This window comes from Pleurodeles waltl, chromosome 8 (assembly GCF_031143425.1).
Source record: "Pleurodeles waltl isolate 20211129_DDA chromosome 8, aPleWal1.hap1.20221129, whole genome shotgun sequence".
Lineage (NCBI taxonomy): Eukaryota > Metazoa > Chordata > Amphibia > Caudata > Salamandridae > Pleurodeles > Pleurodeles waltl.
This window is the reverse complement of record NC_090447.1, coordinates 112,164,788-112,189,882: the sequence shown is the minus strand read 5'-3', so window position 1 is coordinate 112,189,882 and position 25,095 is coordinate 112,164,788. Positions and strand designations below refer to the sequence as shown.

The 25,095-nt window shown below is 40.7% G+C and overlaps 1 protein-coding gene across 3 annotated transcripts in view; it reads right to left on the bottom strand.

Moving 5' to 3' along the window:
* Nucleotides 1-303: 303 nt before the first annotated feature.
* Nucleotides 304-25,095, bottom strand: part of KLHL35 (kelch like family member 35) — a 91,088-nt gene continuing 66,296 nt past the window's right edge. For 2 of the 3 annotated variants that reach the window (XM_069203871.1, XM_069203869.1), the window contains 2 exons: nucleotides 16,738-16,926; nucleotides 859-5,550 (listed from right to left, as the gene is read on the bottom strand). In XM_069203871.1, coding sequence (XP_069059972.1) covers nucleotides 5,362-5,550; nucleotides 16,738-16,926 — 378 coding nt within the window. In that variant the 3' untranslated portion in view covers nucleotides 859-5,361. Of the gene's footprint in view, nucleotides 5,551-16,737; nucleotides 16,927-25,095 lie in introns of all 3 variants that reach the window. The other variant, XM_069203870.1, reaches the window with a different exon arrangement.

The window sequence follows — 25,095 nt, the reverse complement described above, 5'->3', positions numbered from 1 at the left end:
TGGCAATTGCTGCAGAGTGGCAGCAGGAAGCTGTGCACTTGTTTAAAGTGAACATGTCCCTTTGGCCGGCTGCCTTTCAATGGCCAGCCACACATGCACAGGCCTCCACTGCTCTTGTGAGTACCGAAAGAACCCGCTCGACCAATACTGATGCTGCTTTCATGCTGGTAGCCAGCATGAAAGCAGCGTCAGGATTGGTTAGTGGTGTTTCCTGGTCCCGAGCTATGGAGCTTCCAGGAGCAGGACGCCGCGAGGAAGACGCCTGCAGGTAAGCAACTTTTTTTATTTTTTATTATTATTATTGTGTCCCCTGCCCCCTGCTGTAAACATAAGCCAGCCGCCACTGTACAGGCACAAAGGGCGACAGAGGGTCTACAGAATTCAGCATTGGGCAAAGGATGCAAATCTTGAACGGCTTCATTGTGTACCAAAAGAATGTCCTGGTTTTCAGGAAATGAGCATCGACAAGCCTCTGTAGCGGCCCTTAACAAAATGAGAGTCTGTTCAGAGGACGGTTGTCAAGCTTCGTAATTCAAGAAGTAGAGTATTTTTCTGTGCTGCCAATAACTGGATGAATTATGAAGAAGGAAGCATTTCCAAGTGATGGATGCACCTCAACATGTGTGTTCTTATATATTTCATTGTGTCCTTCACTCCCTTGCTTCTACATTTGTCCCTGATTTTGACTTCTAGCAGTAGGATCATCTACTGGATTCTGCTTCTGTAACACTTTGCTTGTTTCTTGTCTCCTTCCTGATGTCAGGAGAAGTTTAGTACCTTGGTAAACACTTCTGTATGTATGCTCATCTTTAATCAATTGCCAGATGTTTTTTATTCCTTGTGTTTTCTTTTCCTTTTAATTGGGGCCTTTTTAAAGATGAACTTGTCTGGGAGTTAAAAATCGAACTCTACAGACCTTCCCATTGTCCAGTGTGGAACAAGATTTGATACAGGAAATAAAGGAATTAATGTGAAAAACAGCCTGATGACTGAGTGCATTTCTCAAATACTTTTCAGTCTCTCATGGATTCGCTTTGAAGTATTTCATGGAAGTCAGAGAGATATGCCTACCAGCAATAGCACTGGGTGGCAGAGTAATACTGCTTTAGGTGGAGCAATATGTGTGTATATTTAGGTCCTGCTTTACACTACAGCTGTCTACAAGACGTACTGTTACCAATTATTTAACACATCCATGGAGTGAGTTCTGGCTCCCCCCAGAGGAGTACTGCACTCTCTCCATGCTGTTGGCTGTTTGGAGTATCACTCTCCCTACTAAGGAGTACAGGCACTGGAATGCCTCAGTGATTATTTCACATTTCAAAAGGGCAAATCATTATTATACATAGACTTTTTTATTTCATAGGTGTATTTTAAACAGAAAGCAACCATTTTTTATTTTGTCTTGTTTCGCTGCAAGTGTTTTTTTAACACCTTTTTAGTCATTGCTCAAAATGCAAGCCAGACCTCTTAAATATTCCATTGCTTGTTTGAAGAATTGGTAACGCAGTCAAGCCAGACCTAAAGATTCACATTCACCAATGAGTGAGCGACTGTAAAATAAAACATGTAGATATATACAGGGGACTCATGAATGGGGAGGCAAAGAAGATCAGCTCAAAAAACGGAGGCCCGTATTTATACTTTTTTAGCGCCGCATTTGCACCTCTTTTTGACGCAAAAACGTCACAAACTTCCAAAATACAATTATATTTTGGAAGTTTGCGTCAAAAAATGATGCAAATACAGCGCTAAAAAAGTTTAAATATGGCCTGAGTGAGAGAAAGATGTTCTGAAGGACTGAGTGAATAGTGAAGAGTTTACTAAACTATATATTGTGGAAAATGACCCCAGAGTGTTATAAAGTGCACTGTTTCAAAATGTAATGAATGAGAGCAACAAGTTACATAGAGAGCTTCTAGGAGTAGCCAATCAGCATTCAGCAAGTCAACACCTACAACGGAGAATAAGTCCAAGAGTCATACCAGATGTTAATTCGAACCGACTGATTTGTTTCATTGCAAGCCCAGTACAAATAATACATTGGTATACTAAAAGAATTGCTGATGTAACATCAGATATACTGGCAAGGTCAATTACCTGCTATTGCAGTAGCTCTTTTTGTGATCTTTTCTAATGTAAGACCCAAGTCTCTTGGAGTGATGTAGCTTCCAATGTGAGCTATCTCGTTAAATTGACACCATGCCAGTTCAACTATAAGCAGAAGGGTGGGTCATTGGTCACAATGGCTCCATAACATCTTGCCTTTCAACAATGAAAAGATAAGAAGAAAATGTTGAGCAGTGCTTCATTGATAGCCCTTCAAATCTTTCCTATTACTTTGTAATTAGCGTATATGCTACATAACAATTGAATATTTTGAATACTGAGTAGAATAGGGAATTTAATGTAAAGGGGTGAGTTTATATATATATTCCCTGATTTTTCTTCACTCAGACAAACATTTAAGAAAATAATGCCCATGGACCAACTGTTCTACTTCATGACATAGAAGTGTTAGAACTTACACACGCTTCATGGTGTTATAAAGAGTTGCACAAAATAACTTTGTGGATCATAGCTATATGACAGTAGATTCTTGTTCACACCACCTGATGTAATGTCCAGTCTCTTACATTGCTTAATTTTCTAGATATTTTTAATTCCATTCAGGGGTAGGCTAACAAGTGCCTGGCAAGCAATGTAGTTAAAAAATTCGATAAAATCAGGAGAAGGTGAACACATCCTTTGAGTTCCCTTATTCTGTAGGTCAGCAGATATGCTGCCATGAACCGACTATGCTATTTGCCCTGCTACACGAATTAAAAGTCTGTTTCTGTCACTTGTGTTTTAATCACAGGCCCTACACATCCCTGACACCCTAGGCTCCATTTGCAAAGCCTATTCTGTGAGATGATGTGTTCTACTCCTGACTTGGGGATCAATTACATCTGGATTTCCAGATCTGATTCACAAAACATTTTCTCAGAATAGTTGTTTCTCATTCCAGTCTTAGATGTGACCTGCTCATGTATTTCCAAGAGTAAAACAAGTGTATTGTGATTTCCTCAGTGCTTAATACGCTAAAACGTTTTGTGAATCCCAACATTTTGCTCCATTAGTAACTCTGTCTTATTCCTACCTTTGGAATATTGGACTCTTGATTCACAAGGTATGATGGGTGCTTTGGCACGTATGAAAGATGCTTTGATTGGGTAGTAGTGTAACATATTAATGATTCATTCAATGGGGAAGCCAGAGATAAATCTATATTAATGAACCGCTTAAACTGAGGGGTATACATTGATGAAAGTCACTCTACCTAAGGATTTCATAGCAGCTATATTTAGTGATATTGAACGGAGTACCAGAGGCAGTGGTACAAATGTGTTTGATGTCGCATTAAGACAAGTGTAAGGCAGCTGCCCTTGAGTGTCACCACTAGTGGAAAACATGAAGGCAAAAGACTTCAAGTAGGTAACGAAAAACAAATGATTGATGCTAGTGGAAAGGTAGCGGGGTAAACAACAAAATATGTTTTGCTCGTGCCTTCATAAAACTTGACCTCACCCCTAATTCCCACCTGGCTTCACATGCAAACATCTACCTTGGACGCTATGGTCCCATGTACACCTTGTATTAATAAATACTGTAGTATTTCTTGCTGACATTATCAGTAACACTGAATAGAAATTACTAAAAAAAACTAATGAAAGAGCAATATTGGCCACCAAGCAGCTGCACATGTGTTAGTGCTTAGAGTGAAAGGATACAGCACTCTACCTCCAAATGGTCCTATTGTTCAGAGACCATATACCCAATACCAAAATCCATACATAAAAGAGAGTGCTAGGGTAGTCCAAAGAAATTTCCTTGAGTGTTCAAAAAAATCCAATAATACTAGAACATTTCTTATAAGTATTATTGTATAAAAATCCAGCCTTTCCTAAAAATCCAGAGAAGCGGAAGCCATGATATTTTGTTTCAATCCAAAATTGTTTCTTTATTTCTTTAATGATCATTCAGCATCAGCCCAGCCAACACGTCTCATGCCCTATACATGACTTCATTAGGGTTTTTTACTCACTTTTTACTGTTTCTTAGATGAATCTTTTTCTATAGCACATGACAAACATCACTCATGTTTCCTTTTCGGCAGTGGGACCTGTGCATGTTGCAAAGAAGGACATGATATCTCCTCTCTGCAGAGCCTCCCCTTCTTTGAAACATACACAGGACCCACTGCAGAAAAGGAAACATGACGTTGTTTGGCGTGCTATAGAAGAAGAATCCCTGATGAACCCTGATGAAGTCCCGTCTAGGGTCCAAAACTTGTTGGCTGGGCTGATGCTGAATGATCATTAAAAGGATAAAGAAACAATTTTGGATTCTAATACAATATCACGGCTTCCGCTTCATTGGATTGTTAAGAAAGACTTATTTTTATATGATTAGAAATTTTTAGTATTACTGGATTTTTTGAACACTCACGGACATTTCTTTGGACTACCTTAGTACTCCTTTTTATTTGTGGATTTTAAAAATGATTGCACAATGAAGTGTAAGAAAGTACACAATTGACTAGTCTGCTCTCTGATTTCAAGGAAATTCCAATAAAACATAGTTTTTGAAATAAGAGATAATCTCTTCTCCTTTGCAATTATATGTGACCTTTTTCTGCTTTCTTATGATAAGATTTTTGAAGGAGGTCCAGTATGCTCTCCCCTCCCCGCAATGTCTACATAGCCACCACACCTAGTCCTTGAAATGTCTGACCTGAGTTGGTTGGCTGATCCTCAGTGCTCTGTCATACACACAACAGGACTACGAGAGAAGTCAGGCACCAAATCTAAATTATACTGTTCCCAGAGTGTCAAATACCAGCTTAAAGGGATCACCAAACATTAAGCAGTAGTGGATGTCAGACCACAAATTGCTTAAATGGACTTCTTTTGAGCTGCAGCTCAGGGAGGGAAAAGATTTCCTCAGCACCACATACATTTCCAGGATGGAACTGGAATTCAAACTTTTGAGAGGGCAAAGTATAACCACAAAGTTAAAACCAATCCCATTACCTTTATACTGTAGTAGGAGGTCAATAAAATGAGTTTTTCTGAGAGAGCACTAGTACTGATTTTCCCACATTAAACATGTAGTTTGTAGTTGAAGTTTCCTAAGAAATTAAAAATATAGAAACACCCAACGTCTCTTTTGTCATGGGTGTCCTAATTTGGCTAAAACCTGCTGGTCTTTGTTCAGCTTACTACAGCTTGAAAGAAAGAGGGGCAATGGCCCTCCGTAGACACATATGGCACAGTTTTAAACAGTATCTCTGATCATGTGACAGCGCCATGGGAGTGGTCACCGCCCGGCACCCTGGAGGATGGTCACACATCCGTGGTAGCTGATACAGCGCTGCAGAGGCGGCTCGTCTTCGAGTTTCCCGACTGCGGGGTTGAAAGTGAAAGCTGTATCAGTGCCTTCACCATTCTCATCTCTTCCGCCCAGGATGTAGATTTTACCACCACACACCGTCACACCAGAACTTTCCTGCAAGCAAGAAGAGGCCATAATTACTGGTTGCACAAACATCACTGAATTTATTTAAAAAATCTGGTATTTCATTCTGCCACCAATTTACAGAGCCGTGGCTTTTATAATGGTATCCTTCTTTTGCGAAGAGTAGCCTATCTGGTGGTAGCCTATCTGGTGTCATCGAGCTGACGTGATTAAAACATATGAAGGTCGAAGATATAGGATTGTTGCATATGAGACAAGAGTGCCTGGCTGCACACACATTTGATTCTAGGTAGTAACTTGATCCTGATCCATTAGATTGTGACTGCCAGAGAACAAGCACATGCCCAGACATTGGAGTAACGCAATTTAGACTTCATTCTTTACACGTCCAAGTGTGCAATTATGCATTCATATTTGACATCATACTCATTGTGCGCCTTAATCATATTAACATGCGTGAAACAGTTAAACATGCTAATGAAATGTAATTATTGTAGAAACTAAGGGGTATATTTACAACATATTGACACACAGCAGCGCCTCAAGTCTTTTTTCTGCCCTGCCCTATGCCTTATTCATGAAATACGGTCCATTCCTGTCCTTTCACCCAGTGCCGGAGCATAATTTGGTGTCTAGTGCCAATGCACCATGGTGCAAGGGTGTCTGTGTTGCATGCAGGATAGTTTTGTGCAGGAAGGGATATCTCATATTTCTCCTTGTTACGTCACCCCTGTGGAGGCGTATGGTTTTGTTACTGTCCCAGGTTTACGTCATTTAGTAAATCTGAGGCAGCGTCAAAATCTATGGATGTTGCATGGGAAAACCCACTGCAACACTCTTGGAACGCCCCCTGATGCAGAGTAAGGCAAGGCAGTGACTTGTGCATATCTATGAGGCCATGTAAAGCCAAGCAAAGAGGCTTTGCTTTGCCTCATGGATATGGTCCTGCACTATGCGCTGCCGGATCGTCAAGAAAATTGACGCATTAGCAGCGCATGGGCTTGTACATATGTTCCTAAATATTTATACACTTGTGCACTAATATTTAATTGAAATATATTTACATGTATTCTTTATTCATGTTTTACACTTATACATCAAGTTATATTTACTTATGTAATCATGTATTTATTTTATTATTAACATTTTACATTTATTTTGAAAGTTACACACATGCATGGATAATCATGAATTCAAAGTGCATATCAAATGCTTAGTTAAAGTAGCCTGACTACAGGCGTCATTTTGAAATGCATTTTCCTGTGTTAGCATGTTCTTTGTCTGCAGGAGCATTTGTATGATTTTCTTTAGTGAAGGAAAAGGAGTATTGTTTGTATTAGACTGTTGATGGTGAGGCTTGGGAAGAGAAAAAATTGGAATGGACCTTGGAGACTTAACAAACAGAAGAAGCTTCCTGTTCATCGTGTACCAGGAACGAGAGATGTTCAAGGTTCCAGTAACTGTCTAAGTTTTGGCTGGGATGGGAAACCTAAATGATATTGCAATTGCACATCATTAGAAATTAAATGATTGGTTCCTGGTGGTGTGGAAAAAGATATGATGCGGACACCTTCCTGAGACCTTCCTAACATTCCTTGCTCCCACATTACAGCCTCGATTTGATTACGGTGTAAGTTTCCTATGTTTAGGAGAAAGAAGAGAAGGTTCTTTATGGAACATCTATTTCTTATTCTCCATTTCTGTATTGCTGTGGCTGTGTTTATTCTGTACTTGATCTTGTTACGGTTGAACCTATTGAGATATTTCATCTTGCCAGCTGTATTGTTGTATCTTTTGAATATATTATTGGCATGCCTGTATACTGGATTGATCAATAACCTGCAGTAAAGCCTTTGTTAACTTCATTTGGTGATTCCTGGTCCTTATTGTGGAGTCACACTGTCTTAACAAGTCTGAAATGTATTATTGATGTCAACTCCCTTTCAATGCTTCATGTCAGCTAACAAAGATCCATATGACCAATGGGGAAAAATCTTTGACAACTTTACTAACTGAATGCCATTTACTTCACTGTGCGCTCTCAACACAATGCTCCTCAAAAGAGTATGATAGATTTTGTAAATATTTATGGCCCCAAATGTGATTTGCATTATCCTAGACATATCTTTTGGGATGTGTGTGCCTGTAACACTTTTTTGTACCTGCCCAGGGAGATGGAAACCTATAAATGTTTTAATTTCTGGACTTGAGTGGGACTCTAGCCCATTGATACAAACCTCAATGACAAGAAGAACCTCTGGCATTTTTTCCCCAACATGCAGTTTTCACCGGGTCAAACTCAGCTATGAAAAACATCCACTATGCAGACCAATTGTGAACAAGCCATGTAATGCACTGTGCTATGTGTACATAATGAAGAATGTTGCAGAAGAAAAATGGAAAATGGGGCAAGGTGATAGGGATTTATCTGGAACCTGTGTCAGAGGCAGGCAGAGTACAGCTGGTAATGGTCAGATGAGATGTAGCCAACAATCTAAATTGTACACTAATGTGAAGTGTTACACTCAATAACTACTTGAATTCAAAGCTATTGTGAGGACAGGAGTCCATATAAGTTGATTTAAGTGTGGTTACACTACCTATTATATCAGGGTTCATATACATTAATTGACAACATCAGTTCATATCAGTTTATCAACCAAAATCTAACTATAAGTAATTGAGTTTACCTAAACACTTACTACAGTTAGTTTGGCTGCAGTAAGTGAGGGCAAGAGAACAACCATTTGAAAATACAATGAGGAAGATGGGCAACTCAATGAAGTAGGCAAAGGACCCAGCATGCACCCAAAGCAGAGTACTTTAGTATCAACACCAATAGAATAAGACTCATGGAAACAGTCAGGATTGGCAGCAATAAGGATGGAATTACAGAAAAGGAACTACCCCAGAAACCACTTACTAGGAAGTAGATTTAGGGCATGAGTCCCTTTAGCAGGTATGGAGCAGTGAAGTCTGGTTTCTTCATCACAACCGGAAGTGACACAATGTGTCAATCACATGCCAGGGATTCTAGGGATCATAATCCACATGAGTTGAACGATCAGTGTTGGATCCCTTGCACCAGTACTTTCACGCCAAGAGCACCATAAACAGTCCACAATCTGAAAGTAGGTAATAATGCACAAGTAATGTGCAATGATGCTTTTTGCCCAATTACGAGGGCGCCTGATACCTATGAAGTGCACCACTTGATGCTAATCAACTGTGTGCATTTGTATTCTTTCAAAAAGTGTAAAATAATGCATTCTATTTCTCAGAAATACTGAAAGTCACCACTTAAGGATAGTATTCAGAATTCTGGCCTAGGCCCAGCAGGCCTGCAACAAAATATAAATTAAGCACTGCATTTGAAATCTTTTACAGGATCCAATACTATGAAGCCCAACAAACAACATCAACTCTAAAGAAACTTGCAATGTGCAGGTCATTGCTCAGAACACCTCAACTATCAAGAAAAGCAATTACTATATATCAGGGGTTAGGGTTTTGTGATTTTTAAATTTGTGGCTGGGTTTAAGTTTAGAGTTGTTTTAAGATTTAGTATAAAGTTAAGTGTTGTGATTATGTTAATGCAGTGTATAGGGCTCTGTCTGACTTTTGGTTTATGCTTACATTTAGTATTAACGTTAGGATAAGGGTTGAGGTTAAGTATTGTATTAGGGTTAGAGATAGGTATACTACACCATAAAACTAAAGGTTGTAGGTGGTTACGGTTGTGTTCAAGTTTAGGGTTAGGTTTACGTTAAATTTTAAATCTACTGTTAGGGTTGGGATTACACTTGTGGTTTGAGTTCTCTGGTTTAGGTTTGAAGTAAGGTCTAGGGATTGGGCTAAAGTAAGCATTAAAGTTATTGTCACAATAAAGATTATGACAACAAATATTTGGTGTGTGGATTACTTGAATTAAGATAAACCACTGGTAGTTACTCTGGGCCACAATCCATATTTTTGCACCAACCATATGTAAATCAATCATGGTCCTGTCCAGCCTAAACTGCTTGGCCATTTCCCTTCTGGGATGGGAATAAAAGCAACTTCAAATCGGTTTCAGCCTATTTGGGCCTTGTCAGTAGTGTGCACCTTGCGTCCAAAAGAACAGTGAGCAAAGGACTTATATGTGGGAATAGAGTAGCACATAGAAAGTTCCATTGAGGACAATAAAATGTGGTGAGTGAACTGCCCCAATGAAACTCTGCCACTGGTAATTACTCTGGGAAGGCAATCTAGGCTATCACTTTTGTGACTACCATTCCAAACACAGACAGGAACCAGCCATATTAAAATCAGATGGATTTGGATCGCTGCCACAGGAACAGCTGTCTCCTGGCTTGGAAAATGGATGCACACGGGCACCAGTGCAGTGCTCTGCTCCTGCAGTTTGGCCTGCACAGAGCTCTGCCAAGTGCCACGCATCACACATTGAACTATTAAACTAATGCTGACTATTACTGTCTCAGCATTCCCGCAAGGATTGGAGATTACCAGGCAAATGCCTGCCACATGGCAGAGCTTCTGTAGGCAGCAGCTAAGAGAAAATAAAGCTGACTATTTGCAACCAGGTGGCAGTGCTCCTTGCAGCTCACTGACAGGTGAGGTATTTTTAGAGTGAGATCTCATGCAAATCTGGCTTAGTCTGCCCCATTGGCCTTCAGTGTTTTATGGAGACCGGACTAGCTGCCATCTCCTTAATTCGCACTGTAGAGAGTACTGACCCATATATACTGAGTGGCTGTGTACCTATTCATGAAACAACTCCTGGTGGCCTTCAGAACTAGGACCTGCGTCCACTCCCTCAGAACATGCCAGAAACCTCGGAATCATCATTGACAACAGTCTCACGGTAGAATCACAGATTAGCACTGTCTCCTTCGCCTGCTTCTTCACTATGTGCATGATACGTAAGATCTTCAAGTGGCTACCCCCGTGCATAAAATGCACCATGACACAGGCCCTCATCACCAGTTGACTGGACTACGGCAAAACCCTCTACGTAGGAATCGCCTTGCAACTCTTACAGAGACTTCAGACCATACAGAATGCCTCAGCCAGACTCATCCTCAACCTTCCCTGACAATCCCATGTCACACCACAGCTCAGGCAACTTCACTGGCTCCCCGTGCAGAAGAGGTGCATATTCAAGTTTTTGAGTTGTGCTTTACAAATCCTGTTTGATTGATTGTTTGATTGACCTACCGCATTACAGTCAGTTTCTTGAAGAAGCCCAGTGGATTCACCCAATACTACCCGTGTGTCTATCACTTGTCTTCAATACCAAGGATGTTCAGAGGTGGTGGAGGATCCAACAAATCAATCCGGAGAGATGAGCCACAGATAAGATGGGCTAGGCTCTAAGAGCTTGTGCATGACCTGAGCCATGGAAGTGTTTGGAATGTAAATCATGCAAGCAGTAGCATTGTGCTGGCATGGAAAGAAAAGAACTGACATTGATGCCCCTGGGCGGCACCTAAGTAGGACCAGCGACGTCATATAATGAAGAATTACAAACTACAGGTTCCTATTAAAAAGGTAGTTCTTAAATATGAACTTAGAAATATTCATGCCCCCTACCCTGACGAGAATGGCACAACTGAACTAAGAGGCAAGCTACTTATCATATGCATCCTATTTGTGGCCTACATTTCTAATATCCATAGAGCAATATTATAGTTTATTAAATCAAAAGCAAGAGATGATTTTGCACAGCACACATACTGACCTCACATATTTCAAGGTGATCTCATATGTATTATTGAAGAAAAAGGAGGGAAAGGGAAACAAAATATTTGCCAAGGATCACACTGTTTGGTCAATCAGGGAAGCAGGGACTGATCCCAGGTTTTCTGGCTTCAATTTGTGCAATTCATCTGCTAGATGGATAATTCTTTCTCTCAGCAGTCTTACATCAAAGGCTAATTGTGTTTAATTCTTGGTGTATGAGGTTACAGCATAGGTGAAAGTCAGAAGCTCAAGTCGTTTTGGGGTCGAAGATCCAAGAGGACCTTGAGCTGAGCCTGACCCATTAATCTGGCTTGAGCCTTCAGTGGCTCAATCACATCTAAGAATAATGAAAATATACTCCAGGTATCGCAGTCCTAATATAGACTAATAACTTTTCTTCAATGAAGCTGAAACCTCGGTGTCCACGCTGGACCAGCCCTGAAGATGCACACCAAGCACCCTGCCACTTGTGATCTGTTGTGCTGCAGCTCTGGCAGCGTGGGCCAAGAGTGAGGTGAGGAGCTACACTAATGGGAGGGATACTGAAGGAGTACCACAGGGCTGCTAAAAGCTTTGTGTCATTAAGGCCTGGGCCCATATTTGTGGGATCAGTGATACCAAAGCTCTCATGTTTCTCAGGTCCACACATAAGTAGCTCATCTAGCCAAGGTTTTTGCATTGCATTTTGGAACTTCTAGTCCTGCTTATTCTAATATAAAATCAGGACCACAAGTCCTACAATGCAAAGAAGAAACCTGAAGCGGAGAAGCTACTCCATTTGTCTAGGAAACCTGAGAGCCCTCTGATGCATGTACTGCTGAGGACTACCAACACATCATATACGGGTTGAGTAGTTCCATAGATAAAGTGCACAAGTGTGTAGCAGCCACATTTAGAGCAATAAGGGTAGCTGGTCTGGGCAAGTGTTTCTCTTGTATTCCCGTATTTGTAGGACTGGTTCATCATGGTTCATAGAAGCCTACAAATCCCATAAAATAATATAATCCAAAAGACGAGGGTGAAATGGTGAGTAAATGGCGCTCCTACTTCTAACAATTGGAATTTCAAGTAACTCCACTACCACGGTGCCCAAAAACTCAGGTAACCACCCTCCAAAAGTTACCTCCACGATATCTCAATGGGATATCCTAATACTGTAATAAAGAGTAATGGCACACGTGCAATAAATCAACTCTAAGTAGATTAAAAAAAAACAATATCATGAATCAAAACATTAAACAAATTGATCTATCTAGAAAACACCAAAATGTGTCATTATAAGAATTTATTACTCTCATTTGAGATTCTGGAATATACAAAATCATAAACCCTATGTACAATCATAAATGGGTGTCCATTGCAAAACCTATATATAATCTTCGAAACACCAAATAAGATAAGAAAAAAACCTATATATGCATAACATAGTTCATATAATCCGTTGTCAACACGTGTTTCATCCGGGGAAGTGCCCCTAGGATTTCCTCAGGACTTCCTTATTAAATAAAGATCCATCCAATATTTCCTAAAAACAATATTACCAAATAACACAAATCAGTTATCATTTTTATTATTTATCCAAACCCTTATTATAGACTTCAAATTACCACAAAAACATTCCTGTGAGATGGTGAGAGCCATGCAAATATCCAAACAAATATGGAACTGGCTCCAAGCATATTATAATCATTAGATTAAGGAGTTGTTTTTCTCCTTGGACTTATCTTTAGTTAATGTAGTCCGTTTTTTGATGTTTAGTATCCTGTGTTGTTAATTGGAGAAGGTAGATCGCAAGATGCAAGTGCATCTTTTATGTTTACAGCAGAGCCAGTTGGGTTCGCGATAGTCCGCTTTCTATTTCTATTTTAACTTTCTCTTCGTAGCGTCCGAGGCGTTTAAATAGGACGCATAACAGTAATATGTTATGCGTAAGTTAAGTTATATGAACTATGTTATGCATATATAGGTTTTTTTCTTATCTTATTTGGTGTTTCGAAGATTATATATAGGTTTTGCAATGGACACCCATTGATGATTGTACATAGGGTTTATGATTTTGTATATTCCAGAATCTCAAATGAGAGTAATAAATTCTTATAATGACACATTTTGGTGTTTTCTAGATAGATCAATTTGTTTAATGTTTTGATTCATGATATTGTTTTTTTTTAATCTACTTAGAGTTGATTTATTGCACGTGTGCCATTACTCTTTATTACAGTACAAATCCCATAAAGCATAGAAAAAACCTGGAGTGCACAGATAGCCCCACATGGACCTGGGAAAGAAATTTGGCAGGGTTTTTGAAAGATCTGGTATACATGACATTGTTGGTCCTAAATTTACAATAGAGACGATTGAAGAAGCTCTGCTGCCACCTTTAGGCTGTCAAAAGGAATTAGTATATATTTCCCTTTGATCATCGGAATTGTAGGCTTTGGAAAACAACAGAGGACCGAATAAAGTCATGGAGGAAGTGCTTTGCAGCATGTTTAAAGACGCTTATGGCTAATTTCAAAAGCAGTTGCATTAATTTTGAATAAAGTCATTTTATGGCACAAATGGGTACAATGTACAATTATTAAAGTAGATTTGTTTTCATAATATTTAAAGTTAAAGGCATTTTTGTAACCAATGCACTGTTATACACCAAAGCACAAAAGCTTACTCAACCTGGTACTTTCTTTCAAGCCTATCCTGTTTAAGTCTTTTTGCTGGCCTTGAACAATTTTGTTTATTAGTATTTTGCTTTGTATTTGCCACCTTTAGCTCAATAATAACTTGCTGTTTAAAATATTTGCACAAGAGATTCTAAGGTAACCATTTAAAGCACAATACACCTCTTCACGCCTGTCCTCCTGGCCAGTAGTCCTTGACATTTTGTCTCCCCCTGTGGGCCCCCGATGAATCACTAGTGGAAGCTGAGCCTAAGCAGTTTCTACCATTTAGGCCTCAAAGCAATACACAATGATACAGAAACAAGTATACACCAAACAAATACACAAATGATTAAGTATTTGATTGCATTCACAAACCAAAAAATATCCAAAAAATGAAATATTAATTTTAAGTGGAAGGTTGGAGTATTTCAAAATGTAGTTTTACCAATAAAAGATTAAATGATATGAGATAGTCTAGCAGATCACTGTGTTTTTACTGCTCCTAATGATGCTCCCCTTTTGTCAGACCTCATACCAGTGCTTCAGTGGAGGCCACTAATGGTCCAAACTTGATTCCATTTTCTGCACTTGTGCAGCGCCCATGACTCCAGCTAAGAACACCCACTGAAGTTGTCAGTCCCCAATATAAAATTTAAAATGTTCATTCTTCACATTTTTCTTTTTTATGTATATATAATATATCAATATGCTAATATTATTTTTCTAAACACTGCAGGAACCCCTGAGTAGGCATCACAGACCCCGGGTTAAGAACAGCAACCCTTCAATGTGACCCACAAGATCAGCCAACTTGCAGCGAGGATTGAGCTGGGATCAAAGGCGGTGGCCGTGGAATGAATGGGTGGTAGTAGCAGTGGGATAGCTATCACTGGTGCAGCAGGTGCAGTGGCACCCAGGCCCAGAACACTTAAAGGTCCACAGAACACAATTTATGGCAGGATTTTCCTACTGTACTAGCTGACAGTTGGATCCTTTTTAATTTTTTGCACTGGGGCCCATGATTCGCGTGCTTTGCCACTGGGTGGAAGTAGCAGTAGCCGGTCATGCCAGTGGGCAGCTGTCACTGCAGCCTTTTAAAACCTTGGCCTCTGGCACTCATACTTGTTTTTATTTTTTTACAAATGGAGCAGTAGTTTGTTCATAAACCTAAAAACAAGCAAGCAGCTTACTAGGCTTATTGCCTATCACCTGCTTACAAGTGAAAATGCAAACTCACTCAGTTACTCACATGTTGTACAAGCTGGGGCACCTTTTAAAAAAAAATCATTACATAGGATTAGCTTGTATGTTCTCTTGCTGTTAAGCACATTTATATTGCTTTAGTCACATTGACACATGAGCTCAATGGGAAAATGCAGTCATTCGAGAAATGTCCTCTTTATACCGTCTCTACAAGGATGTATGTTACGCCATCATCAGGTAATTTGTGAGGGGAGAGTGGCAAGTTATCATCGCCGACCCACTGGGCCACGTATCCTCCCCCTCCAAGTGTTGGGAATGATGACAGAACATGCAAAATTAACCAACAGAGCTAAGGTCCACCTCCTCTCAAGCTCCCATGCTAACCACTTGCTTCCACCTTCTAACAGAGGTCATGGCACAGAAGCCTTTCGGTTTGTAAGTCTGGTGTGCAATGGCAGGCATCAGCAGAGCAGGAATCAGCATGGCTGTAGAGCTTGTCATAATAGTGCCTTTTGGTGGCCAACTGTAGCGGCCCACTCGCTTCGGAAGGATTGTTGCACTGTCATACATTTGCAGCTACTTTGGAGCAGGGAGCGCAGTGAGGACATGCATAATCCTATGGATTGTGTACCCCTCGATGTATGCTCCATAAACATGGTGGTATTCCTTAGATTACAATGGGGCTACCAGTAAATAGCAGCACAACAAATAAAACTCCAAAGGATGCTCCTGATGGTGTTGAGGGAGCACTCCATGAGGAAAGTAATTCCAGGTGAATCCTAAGAGCAAGCTCCAGTCTACCAAGCGTACTAATTTCTACATAGAACTTCCAAAATTCCAACATTTCTTGAGGCCCAGGAGGGATGGCAAGGCTGCTAGCAGCTCACAGCTGGCTATGTCCAAGCCTCTCCTCAGCCTGTTGACTGCTGTAATTGCCATGGCTAAAGTTAAGCAAAAAGACAACTGCACATCATGAAAACTGTGACATGATGATACTGGCAGTTCTGTGGGGAGGGGAACTATTTGACCAACAGAAGCTGGCAGAATCTCTCCCTACTTTCTTCAACTTGGGCTTCCTGCAGGTGACGGGAGCATTTTGGCAGGGGGGAGACAAGTTCATAGTTTGAAGCTTGCAATCTGAAACATGCAGCATCTGGATTGTTGTTCATTCATAGTGTGTGTCTTTAAATGCTGGATCATGTCTGCAAAGATAGGCTGCATTCAATCATTTTACAATCAGCAGATAGTTTCCATTGATATTAAAGTTAGAATCTGAATTATCAATAAATTAGTTTTGCTGTTTGTGTAAGTTGTGCTTCTCTTATTCATAAAATCTATGTTGTTGATTTGTTTATATGACATAGCTGTTAATCAAGGAATTATATGATCTGAGATTGTGGTGGAGGTGTAGTGAGCAGCGTGCGTTCTATGAAAATGCTGCCAATCATTGGCTGCACATGGAGGTCCTTCTGCAAGCTGAGTCTGACGTCCCACGAACCTATTCATCTTAGACTGTGTATCAGGTTTCTGAAGTGTTCCTAAAAAGGTTTGGCACAAAATAAGTTCACATAGGTATGTTCAACAAAATGCACAGATCAATTCAGCATCTTACCAGAGGTCCAGGAAGAGATGCAACTTCCATCCAGATGTTCTGGCAAGGATTGTAGCTGAAGATATTCATCAAGAGTCCACCAATGACATAAATGGTGTTGTTCAGTGTGACAGCATTAATGCATCGCTGGCAGAATGGTGTGGAGGAGACTAATGTCCACTTGCCTTCTTCTGGATCATAACACTGGACCTGCAGGAATGACATGTATGGAACAGTTCATCATATGTTCATGTATTTAAGCCATGCATTTACTGATGCCTAACTTTGCTTCACTTCTTGTAGAATCTTAGTTCCTGATTTAGATCTTGACGGAGGGGAATACTCACAATTATGATCCCATTAATACCTATGGAGATTGTAATACAGCGGATGGGATATCCATCACGTTTGTGACGGAGTATTCCATCCGCCGAGATGTAAATCAGGCCCTCCAACATTCACAAGACGTTTATAGTCCATACAGGCATTTAATGTGACTTTTCTCTTAATTACAGAGTACTTGGTAACATAGCCATTGGGTATAGAAAGAAAGCACAATTAATATAATCACACCATTTCATTATCAGATCCAGTGCCTCAGACCCCTGCAGACCCTTAGGGTTCACTCTTTCTCGTCCAGCGCTCTATAGATACCCTTTTGTTCCCTTATCTCAGAGTATGCAGTGATAAGGTGCAAAACAAATTAAGTGTGACAGATTAATGACACAACAAGCCTTGGCAAAGCCAATAGGTCTCACTCTTCAAATATATTGGAATTGCCAATGCATTTTGACAATGCTAAGCAGCATCGGCAAAAAGACAAATGTCTTTTGAATATGCTGCGTAGCATCAGCAAAAAAAAAAAACAAAAAAAAAGGAGAAGAGAATAAGAAACAGGAGCAAGAACGCAGCTCTTGCTGATGGCCTCGTCATTCCCGGGGCACATGGATGCGTGAGGATGTATGCACGAGCATGAGTCACCATGCATGCATGTGCCTCAGGAATGGTGCAGGCACTTTTTTTTAACTTACAGATCCGAGAAGGTACGTGCCATTTGGATGGGTACATTAAAAAAATTAATAATTTTAGTTGCACAAAAGCAAGCACTTTTTACACTGCGGAGTGGTCCTGCAGCAAACAGCAGCTTCCGGCCCTTTGAAAAAAAAGAAATACATAAAATTATAGGGACCATGAGATATTTGGGTCGAGTGGCAAGTGGAAGTGGGTGGGGACAGAGGAGAAACAGAGGATCCTGAGGCTGGGTCTGAAGAAGGATGCAAATGGTAAAAAAAGAAGGTAGGGAGGGATGAGGAAAACAAAAGAGAGCTCTGGAGGATGGATGAGGGAGCAATACTGTACAGAGTCTACAGGGGTGGGAAGCAGTATTCAAGGAAGAGAGCAAGAAAACATGTGCACTCTCAGGAGGTGCTGAAAGAAAAAGTAAAAATATGGCTCACTGAATGTGAGCAGTGGAAGCATTTAAGTCATGCAATCAAAAAGATGCCAAAGAGGCTATGCTCCAGGGGAGGGACAAGCACAAGAAGAAGAAAGCAAGTGATTGAATAAGAAGCAAGCAAATGGTGAGATAATACAACCAACCAATGATAAGCAATCAGTGGGCCCCTGTAAGTTCTGGGTATGGTCCACAATAGGTTTTTGCCTAAAACAGTCAATAGCTGTCTGATAGGCGACACTTAAAAAGGCCAGTCACATGTGAGTTCACTTTCAGAGGGCATAACCTCCTGAAGAAATTCCTTTTGTAATGATTGCAATGCAATCACTATTAAGCAAGTAATGGAACACTTTGGGCCCGTCACGGTTGTGATGAAGTAACGCCATCCGCCAAACTCTAAATTACGCCTTATGTTATCTTCTGTGGGCACCCAAGGGTAATTTTATTAACAGATATCTAGGCTACTTTGCCTGCCTTTTCACATGTATGTTTAATTCTTCTCTCTTTGATTCAGGTCAAAATTAATTCAATGGCACAGCATTTGTACTTCGACTTTGCATTGATAGCTTACTGTTGTACTTTTTACTCCACCTTGCATTTCATTGACAATCATAAGGGACAGGGCTGCATAAGAACAATGACATTTTGCAATTTTGAGTTAGAATATGAAAACCTTTTGTCTCCCACAATTCTCTGTTCCTCCGTGCCCAGTCTTTTTTTGGCAGAATTCACAAACAATCTATTTTGTACGGGAACAGGTCCCTATAACCTTTGCAGTGCTAAATAAGCCACAGGTTGCAAAACAATTGCTGTGCAAAAAGAGACTAAGACACTCTGGGCCTGATTACAACTTTGGAGGAGGTGTTAATCCGTCCCAAATGTGACAGATATACCACCAGCAGTATTACGAGTTCCATAGGATATAGTGTACTCGTAATACGGCTGGTGGTATATCTGTCACTTTTGGGACGGAGTAACACCTTCCTCCAAAGTTGTAATCAGGCCCTTAGTTTTGCTCATAAATCTTAAAGTTTCTTACACATCATCTTCTGATAGGGCAGCAGCCAGCGCAGTGTCAAGGGAACACGTCATGTATTCCCTCCAACCCAGGTGTTGAGCATGTTGCACTAGATATTCAAAAAGGCCTGGGCAAATCTTACTGTGTACTAACACAACAGCTCTCCATGCAACAGGACCATGAGGACCATAGGGGTGTCGAACGCAGACCTCTTATTGAAGGCCCTACAGAGGACATCGTTTTTACAATTGCTGAAACCACAGCAGCTATTAGTTCTCTGAAACCCGCTAAGGCTCCTGGTCCTGATAAGATACCGGGGGACCTGTTTAAGTCAGAACCCGTTATTTGGGCGTGGTATATTAATACTTTATCAAACGCTATCGCAGCAGGTGGCCTCATTCCGGACTCGTGGCTCGGGCCGAAATTATCCCTATTTATAAAAAAGGAGATGTGGGACTGCCCGCCAATTACCGCCCAATTAGTCTCATTGATAATCTTCAAAAGATTTTCTCTAAGCAAGTCCTAGACAGGCTAATGGACCTGGAGGCTGGTTTTCATTCAAGAATTAGCACTATGGACCAAGTTTTTAGATTTTTTCTGTTACTCTGGAAATACGTTACTTTGGCCAAACAAAACTTGTATGTTGCTTTTGTTGACCTAAAGTCCGCTTTCGATCTTGTTCCAAGACAGAAATTGTGGGAAGTCCTAAAGAAAATTGGCGTCCCGATGAATTTGGTGCACCTAATTCAAAGATTGCAGAAGAACACCTATGCTCGAGTAAGATGGGGTAGTCAGGGGGAACTTACTGATCGCATTAATATCAGGCGGGGGGTACGCCAGGGCTGTGTCCTGGCACCTACTCTTTTTTCGCTGTTCATTAATGAAGTGGTGCAAGTTGTAACAGATTGTCAAAACGATGCCCCTTCATTGAACAATTCAAAAGTTCCTATTCTTTTATTTGCTGATGACTCCCTCCTGATCTCTAAAACACCTATGGGCCTCCAGGTCCTCCTGGATAGGTTCAGTGTGTTTTGTGCAGACCATGGATTGGAACTTAATTCTAGTAAAACAAAACTTATGATCTTCGGTCCTGGTTGCACAAAACGATATAACATCTTATACAACGAGGTTCCTCTGAGCAAGGTATGCTCCATTGATTATTTAGGGGTGAGAATCAGCAATGATATGAACTGGCAGGCCCAGGTAGGAAAAAGCCTAGCTCTCTTAGCACACAGGTCAGGGTCAATTTTGCGTTTCCAAATGTCTAATACCGTGAAAGTTGTTTCCCCAGCTATTAAAATTTATCTAGCCAAGGCTCAGAGTGCCGCAGTCTATGGCGCTGAGGTCTGGGGTTGTTCCAAAACTAGCAAGTTATCTGTGGGGGAAAATCATTTTGTAAGATCGCTCTTGGCATGTCCTCGTAGCACGCCCTTAGTTCCAGTGTTTTTGGACCTAGGGTTCCCCCACATTTCTGATGTAATAGCTTTAAGGCCTTTAACTTTCTGGGTTCGAATCTGGACTACCCCTGAATTAGTCATATACAAGGAGTCTTTGCAAGACTTATTGGATAGACCAAACTTACTTTCTATCCCTTGGTTCAAGTACATTTCGGAATGGTTCCATACCTTTGGACTCAGTGATTTCTGGAGCCAGCCTAATAATCTAAGGAGAGTTCACAAGGTCCACTTAAAATCAGTTTATTGGTCCCATGTTAGGGAAAATTATCTGTTATGTACTTCACATGGTAGGCTGACGTCTCAATTTCTTGATTACAAGTGGTTTCCCCACTTCGAACCCTTCTTGGATTTACTTACTGATCAACTAAGTAAAAGCTTGTATGTTCGGTTCAGGTATGGATGCCTCCCTCTGAAGTCCTTTTCCAGTTCATGGTGCTCTACCCCGCTATCTAATCAATGTCCAAGCTGTAACGGTTCTGTGGAAACCGTAGTGCACTTTATGTTTATTTGTCCTGCCTATGGCACTGCCCGGCAGAAATGGCTCCGCCCCGCTTGCAGGAATATGGGGTTGAGAACGTGTAAAGATGCCCTAAGGTTGATGTTGAGAGATTGCTCCTCCTTCCTAACTTGTGCGGTCAGCAAGTTCCTTGCGTCCGCCTGGCATATACGTACACATTTTTTAAAAGATCACAGTGATTTGTTATTAATTGAACCTTGATTCTAATTTATTTAATCCAACAGTTTTATTCATTGAATTTTTTATAAAATTATTGATGAGGATGTCAAGGCAGCCAACAAAAAGGAATTCTGTTGTTTCCCCCTCATATATAGAATGGGAGACACATGTGAAGATTTATATCTATTTTTTCTCCTTTGTCCTTTGTACATTCGCAGATCTCTCATTTTATCTTTATCTTATCCTCATTATTTACTTTTTAATCTTGTTATTATATATTTATTGTATATAGATCATGGTTTTACTGTTGTAAGTTATTGCTTTGATGGTTTAATTAGACCGAATAAAGCTTGTGTGACTTGAACACAACAGCTCTGACACTCTTTTCATCAGGGTCAGTCCTATCTTTGTTCAGAATGGATGTGACTGTGGTCTCCTACATAAAGTAAAATCCACCGTAATTGTTTTCCAAGACATTGTTAGACTGCATTGAAGTTTGCCGGGGCTGTATTACCACCCTGTCCAATAGCACAGCTATGTAAGCAAGAATGGAGGTAGAGTGGTAGTTGGAAAGATTAAGTGGGTACAGTTTGGGTCTTTTCTAAAGTGTTTTAACATTGTCACACTTTATCCAAGAATGTAGGCAGTGGGGATATTAGCAGCCTGTCTCAGATGTTGTGAGATTGAAAAAAATAAGTAATTCTGGCACATTGGTGGCATGTGGATCTAAATGGAAACTTGGTTTATGAAAGGTGTGAATTCATCATCACAAAAAGGCTCACATTTTTTCAGTGGAGCTGTTCCACAATACATTTCCTGGAATGCAAGCAAGGGATTCTGATGTACTAACCTTGCTTCTGTATCAGAATGACTATAACATGAATACAACTATGACTTACACTGAGTGTCGTTTTCAAGCCTCGTGCTGCGCAAGTCCAGAATTATGGAATATCTCATAGTAAATCCATGGGATTCTCTACTCCTCCCAGTGATACATTTCTCCACAGATATTAAAGGACATTGTTACGAGTTTTTATATTTCGTCACTTAATGGAGTTCCAGTAAAGTTGGAAACTTACTGGTAAGTAAGTATCTACAGTTCTACAGCAGACTATGAAGTCAAGCACCCACTTAATGCTGTGGATGAGACAAGTTTGGGAGACATTCTCTGTTCTGGGCCAGCATAGGCTGTAAAATCATCAGTGGCTGTGGTGAAGGAAGGATTCCTTGAGACAAATTCCACACATACAGTATATCATTGCACAATTGGTATATCACAACTGTAGTCAGGTAGAATTGCCCTGATCTGAGTTTTTTTCCACAAAAGCTGACAATTGAACCAGAGTGTCTATCACAAAGTGAAAGTACTGTCAACCTGGGTCATCGGCATCAGGCAAGCAGTTCATTCAATAGCGGCTTCCAGCAGTGGTGGTAGCTATAACTGGGCCACGTCTGGAAGCCACTGCAAGTGGGCCATTTTTACTAGGTAAACAAGGGTGTGATTTTGATGACATATCTCATCTCAATGTCTGCAGAGGAAGGGGACAATGCGCTAGTTTCCAAACATAAATCTACAAATATTCATGGACTTCCACCCTACTGCCATATCAATGATGCCGTTAGTGAGCTAAGAAGCAGGTCTACTGCTATATGCACCCTGTGCATGGAACAGGATGCCACTATAGATGAAGCAACATTTTACCCTATTCAAACACATACAAGTGAGGCTTCTGTACAGCGCACACCTACATCTGATGTATTTCAAGGAACCCTCAAATGATAAAGGAAAGAAGAGGCATAAAGACATAAGGTAAATGCCTGCAATCACACAATTTGGAGAAGTGGGGAAGCCATGATTGACTCCAGGTTTCCTGCTTTCACGCTGTGCAATTCGCCAACTTGATGAGTATCTCTTTCTCACTCCTGTTTTACACCAAACGTTAAAGGCAAATTTTGGGGAGCTGCATCAATACCCTGTGTTAAATAAATGCACATATTAAATGTTAAATCGAGATAAAACAAGGAGTATTTCTAGAACACTCACAACGCTAAGGCAAGAGAGGGAACTCTATTTTTGTATTGATATTTCCTGCTTCCCCAGATTTAAAAAAGAGACTGATTTCAGGAGATTTCAGAAGAGGATCATCCCATCCAGTGAAGGTAATCACATGGATTAGCAAAACAAAAAAAGGTCTATGAGAGTCTACGGACTACACACGACACAAGTGAAGTGTAGAGCTGACTTTGCACACTGGCCACACATTGTGCAGGCTTTTTGCAGGTTTTTATGCCCGATTGGGCGGGTGTGGCAATTCTAATGAGCCCACCATGAAGACCCTGCGGAGTGCCGTGAAAGTGCTCGTACAAAACTCATTAACATATTACCCGACTCCAGGCACTTTCACAGCAGCCTGTAGGGTTTGCATTATCAGCCCTTTGCATCCTCTGTGGCAGGAGCAGCGGGAGAGCTTTGTGACCGAGGTAAGAGGGTGGGTGGCAGAAGCTACAAATAGGCGCGGCTTGTTTGTGGCTCACAGGTCCAAGATGTCCTTGAGCTGACCCACGTCCAAGCATCTAGTTTGAGGCTGGCTCGAGCCTTCAGTGGCTCATCCACCTCCTCCATACTGTGGAATAATGTTGGAGTGCCCAGTCCATATTTTGGCCGAACCACAAAGTTTGGAGTTATCTGATTCACATGTACATAGGTCATTTAGGATCAAAGAACACCTCAGTGACTGTTTTGAAGTTAGACAATGCAATGCAAGAGCAATGCAGATGATACCTACTGCGTGGACTTGTAGTCTACTCTGTATTCATAGATTTTGGGTTTCTTATTAATTGTTTATTTTGGGTCTGATTTACATCTTGGCGGATGGGCTACTCTGTCACAAACGCAAGGGCTATTCCATCCGCCGTATTACAATTTCCATTGGGTATAATGGAAACGTAATACGGCGGATGGGATATCTGTCATGTTTGTGACAGAGTTACCCTGTACGCCAAGATCTAAATCAGGCCCCAAATATTAAAGGAGTTTACTGTGTCTAGACTTGCCTCACTGATAAATGTCGGGTTCTTGTAAAAACTCTATTCTGTTTTTCTAGTTCTGTGGCCAGGTGTGACACTCTAGAAATCTTCATTTACTCCGACAAATAATTTAAATTCCTTCCTCCTCCTCCTAGGATGATGGGTGGTTTTGGACCAGGTATTTTTCCAGGTTCATTCATTAATTAGAATGCCTTGTAGCCATGTGGAGCTATTCAGTGTGCATGCCTTGGTGCAGAAGAGTTGAGAAGCTTGGAGCTGAGTGGGTTTTGTATGGCTCAGGCATTAAACATTCCTCCAGATGCAATGATGTTGAGGGTCAGAGTCAAGTGAGCAGCATCTAGAGCTTTGCTATTGGCGGTTTTGATGGTGTATTCAGAGAGACAAGTCATCCATATTGTTTAGTGGCTGTTGTATTTGGGTTAAAATAGCCTTGTGTTGACTTGCAAAATGATGGAGGGTCAGTCCATTTAACCGCTGAGATAGTGTAGCTCCAGGTGTGCTGGTATAAGAATAGATTGTCTAGTATAAAGGGATGCTATCTGTAAATATTTGTATTTCTTGTTTGTTCAACTTTCAAATGCCATTTTTCTTCCCTTATTTGATCCACTTAAATAATTGTTAAATAAATCTTGCCTTTTTTAATACTTCTGTGTAATTTTTTCCTCACGTCGTAAGGCCTGAATGATCTATGAATTTCCATTTCCTCTGTGCCTAAGTGAATGCTAGT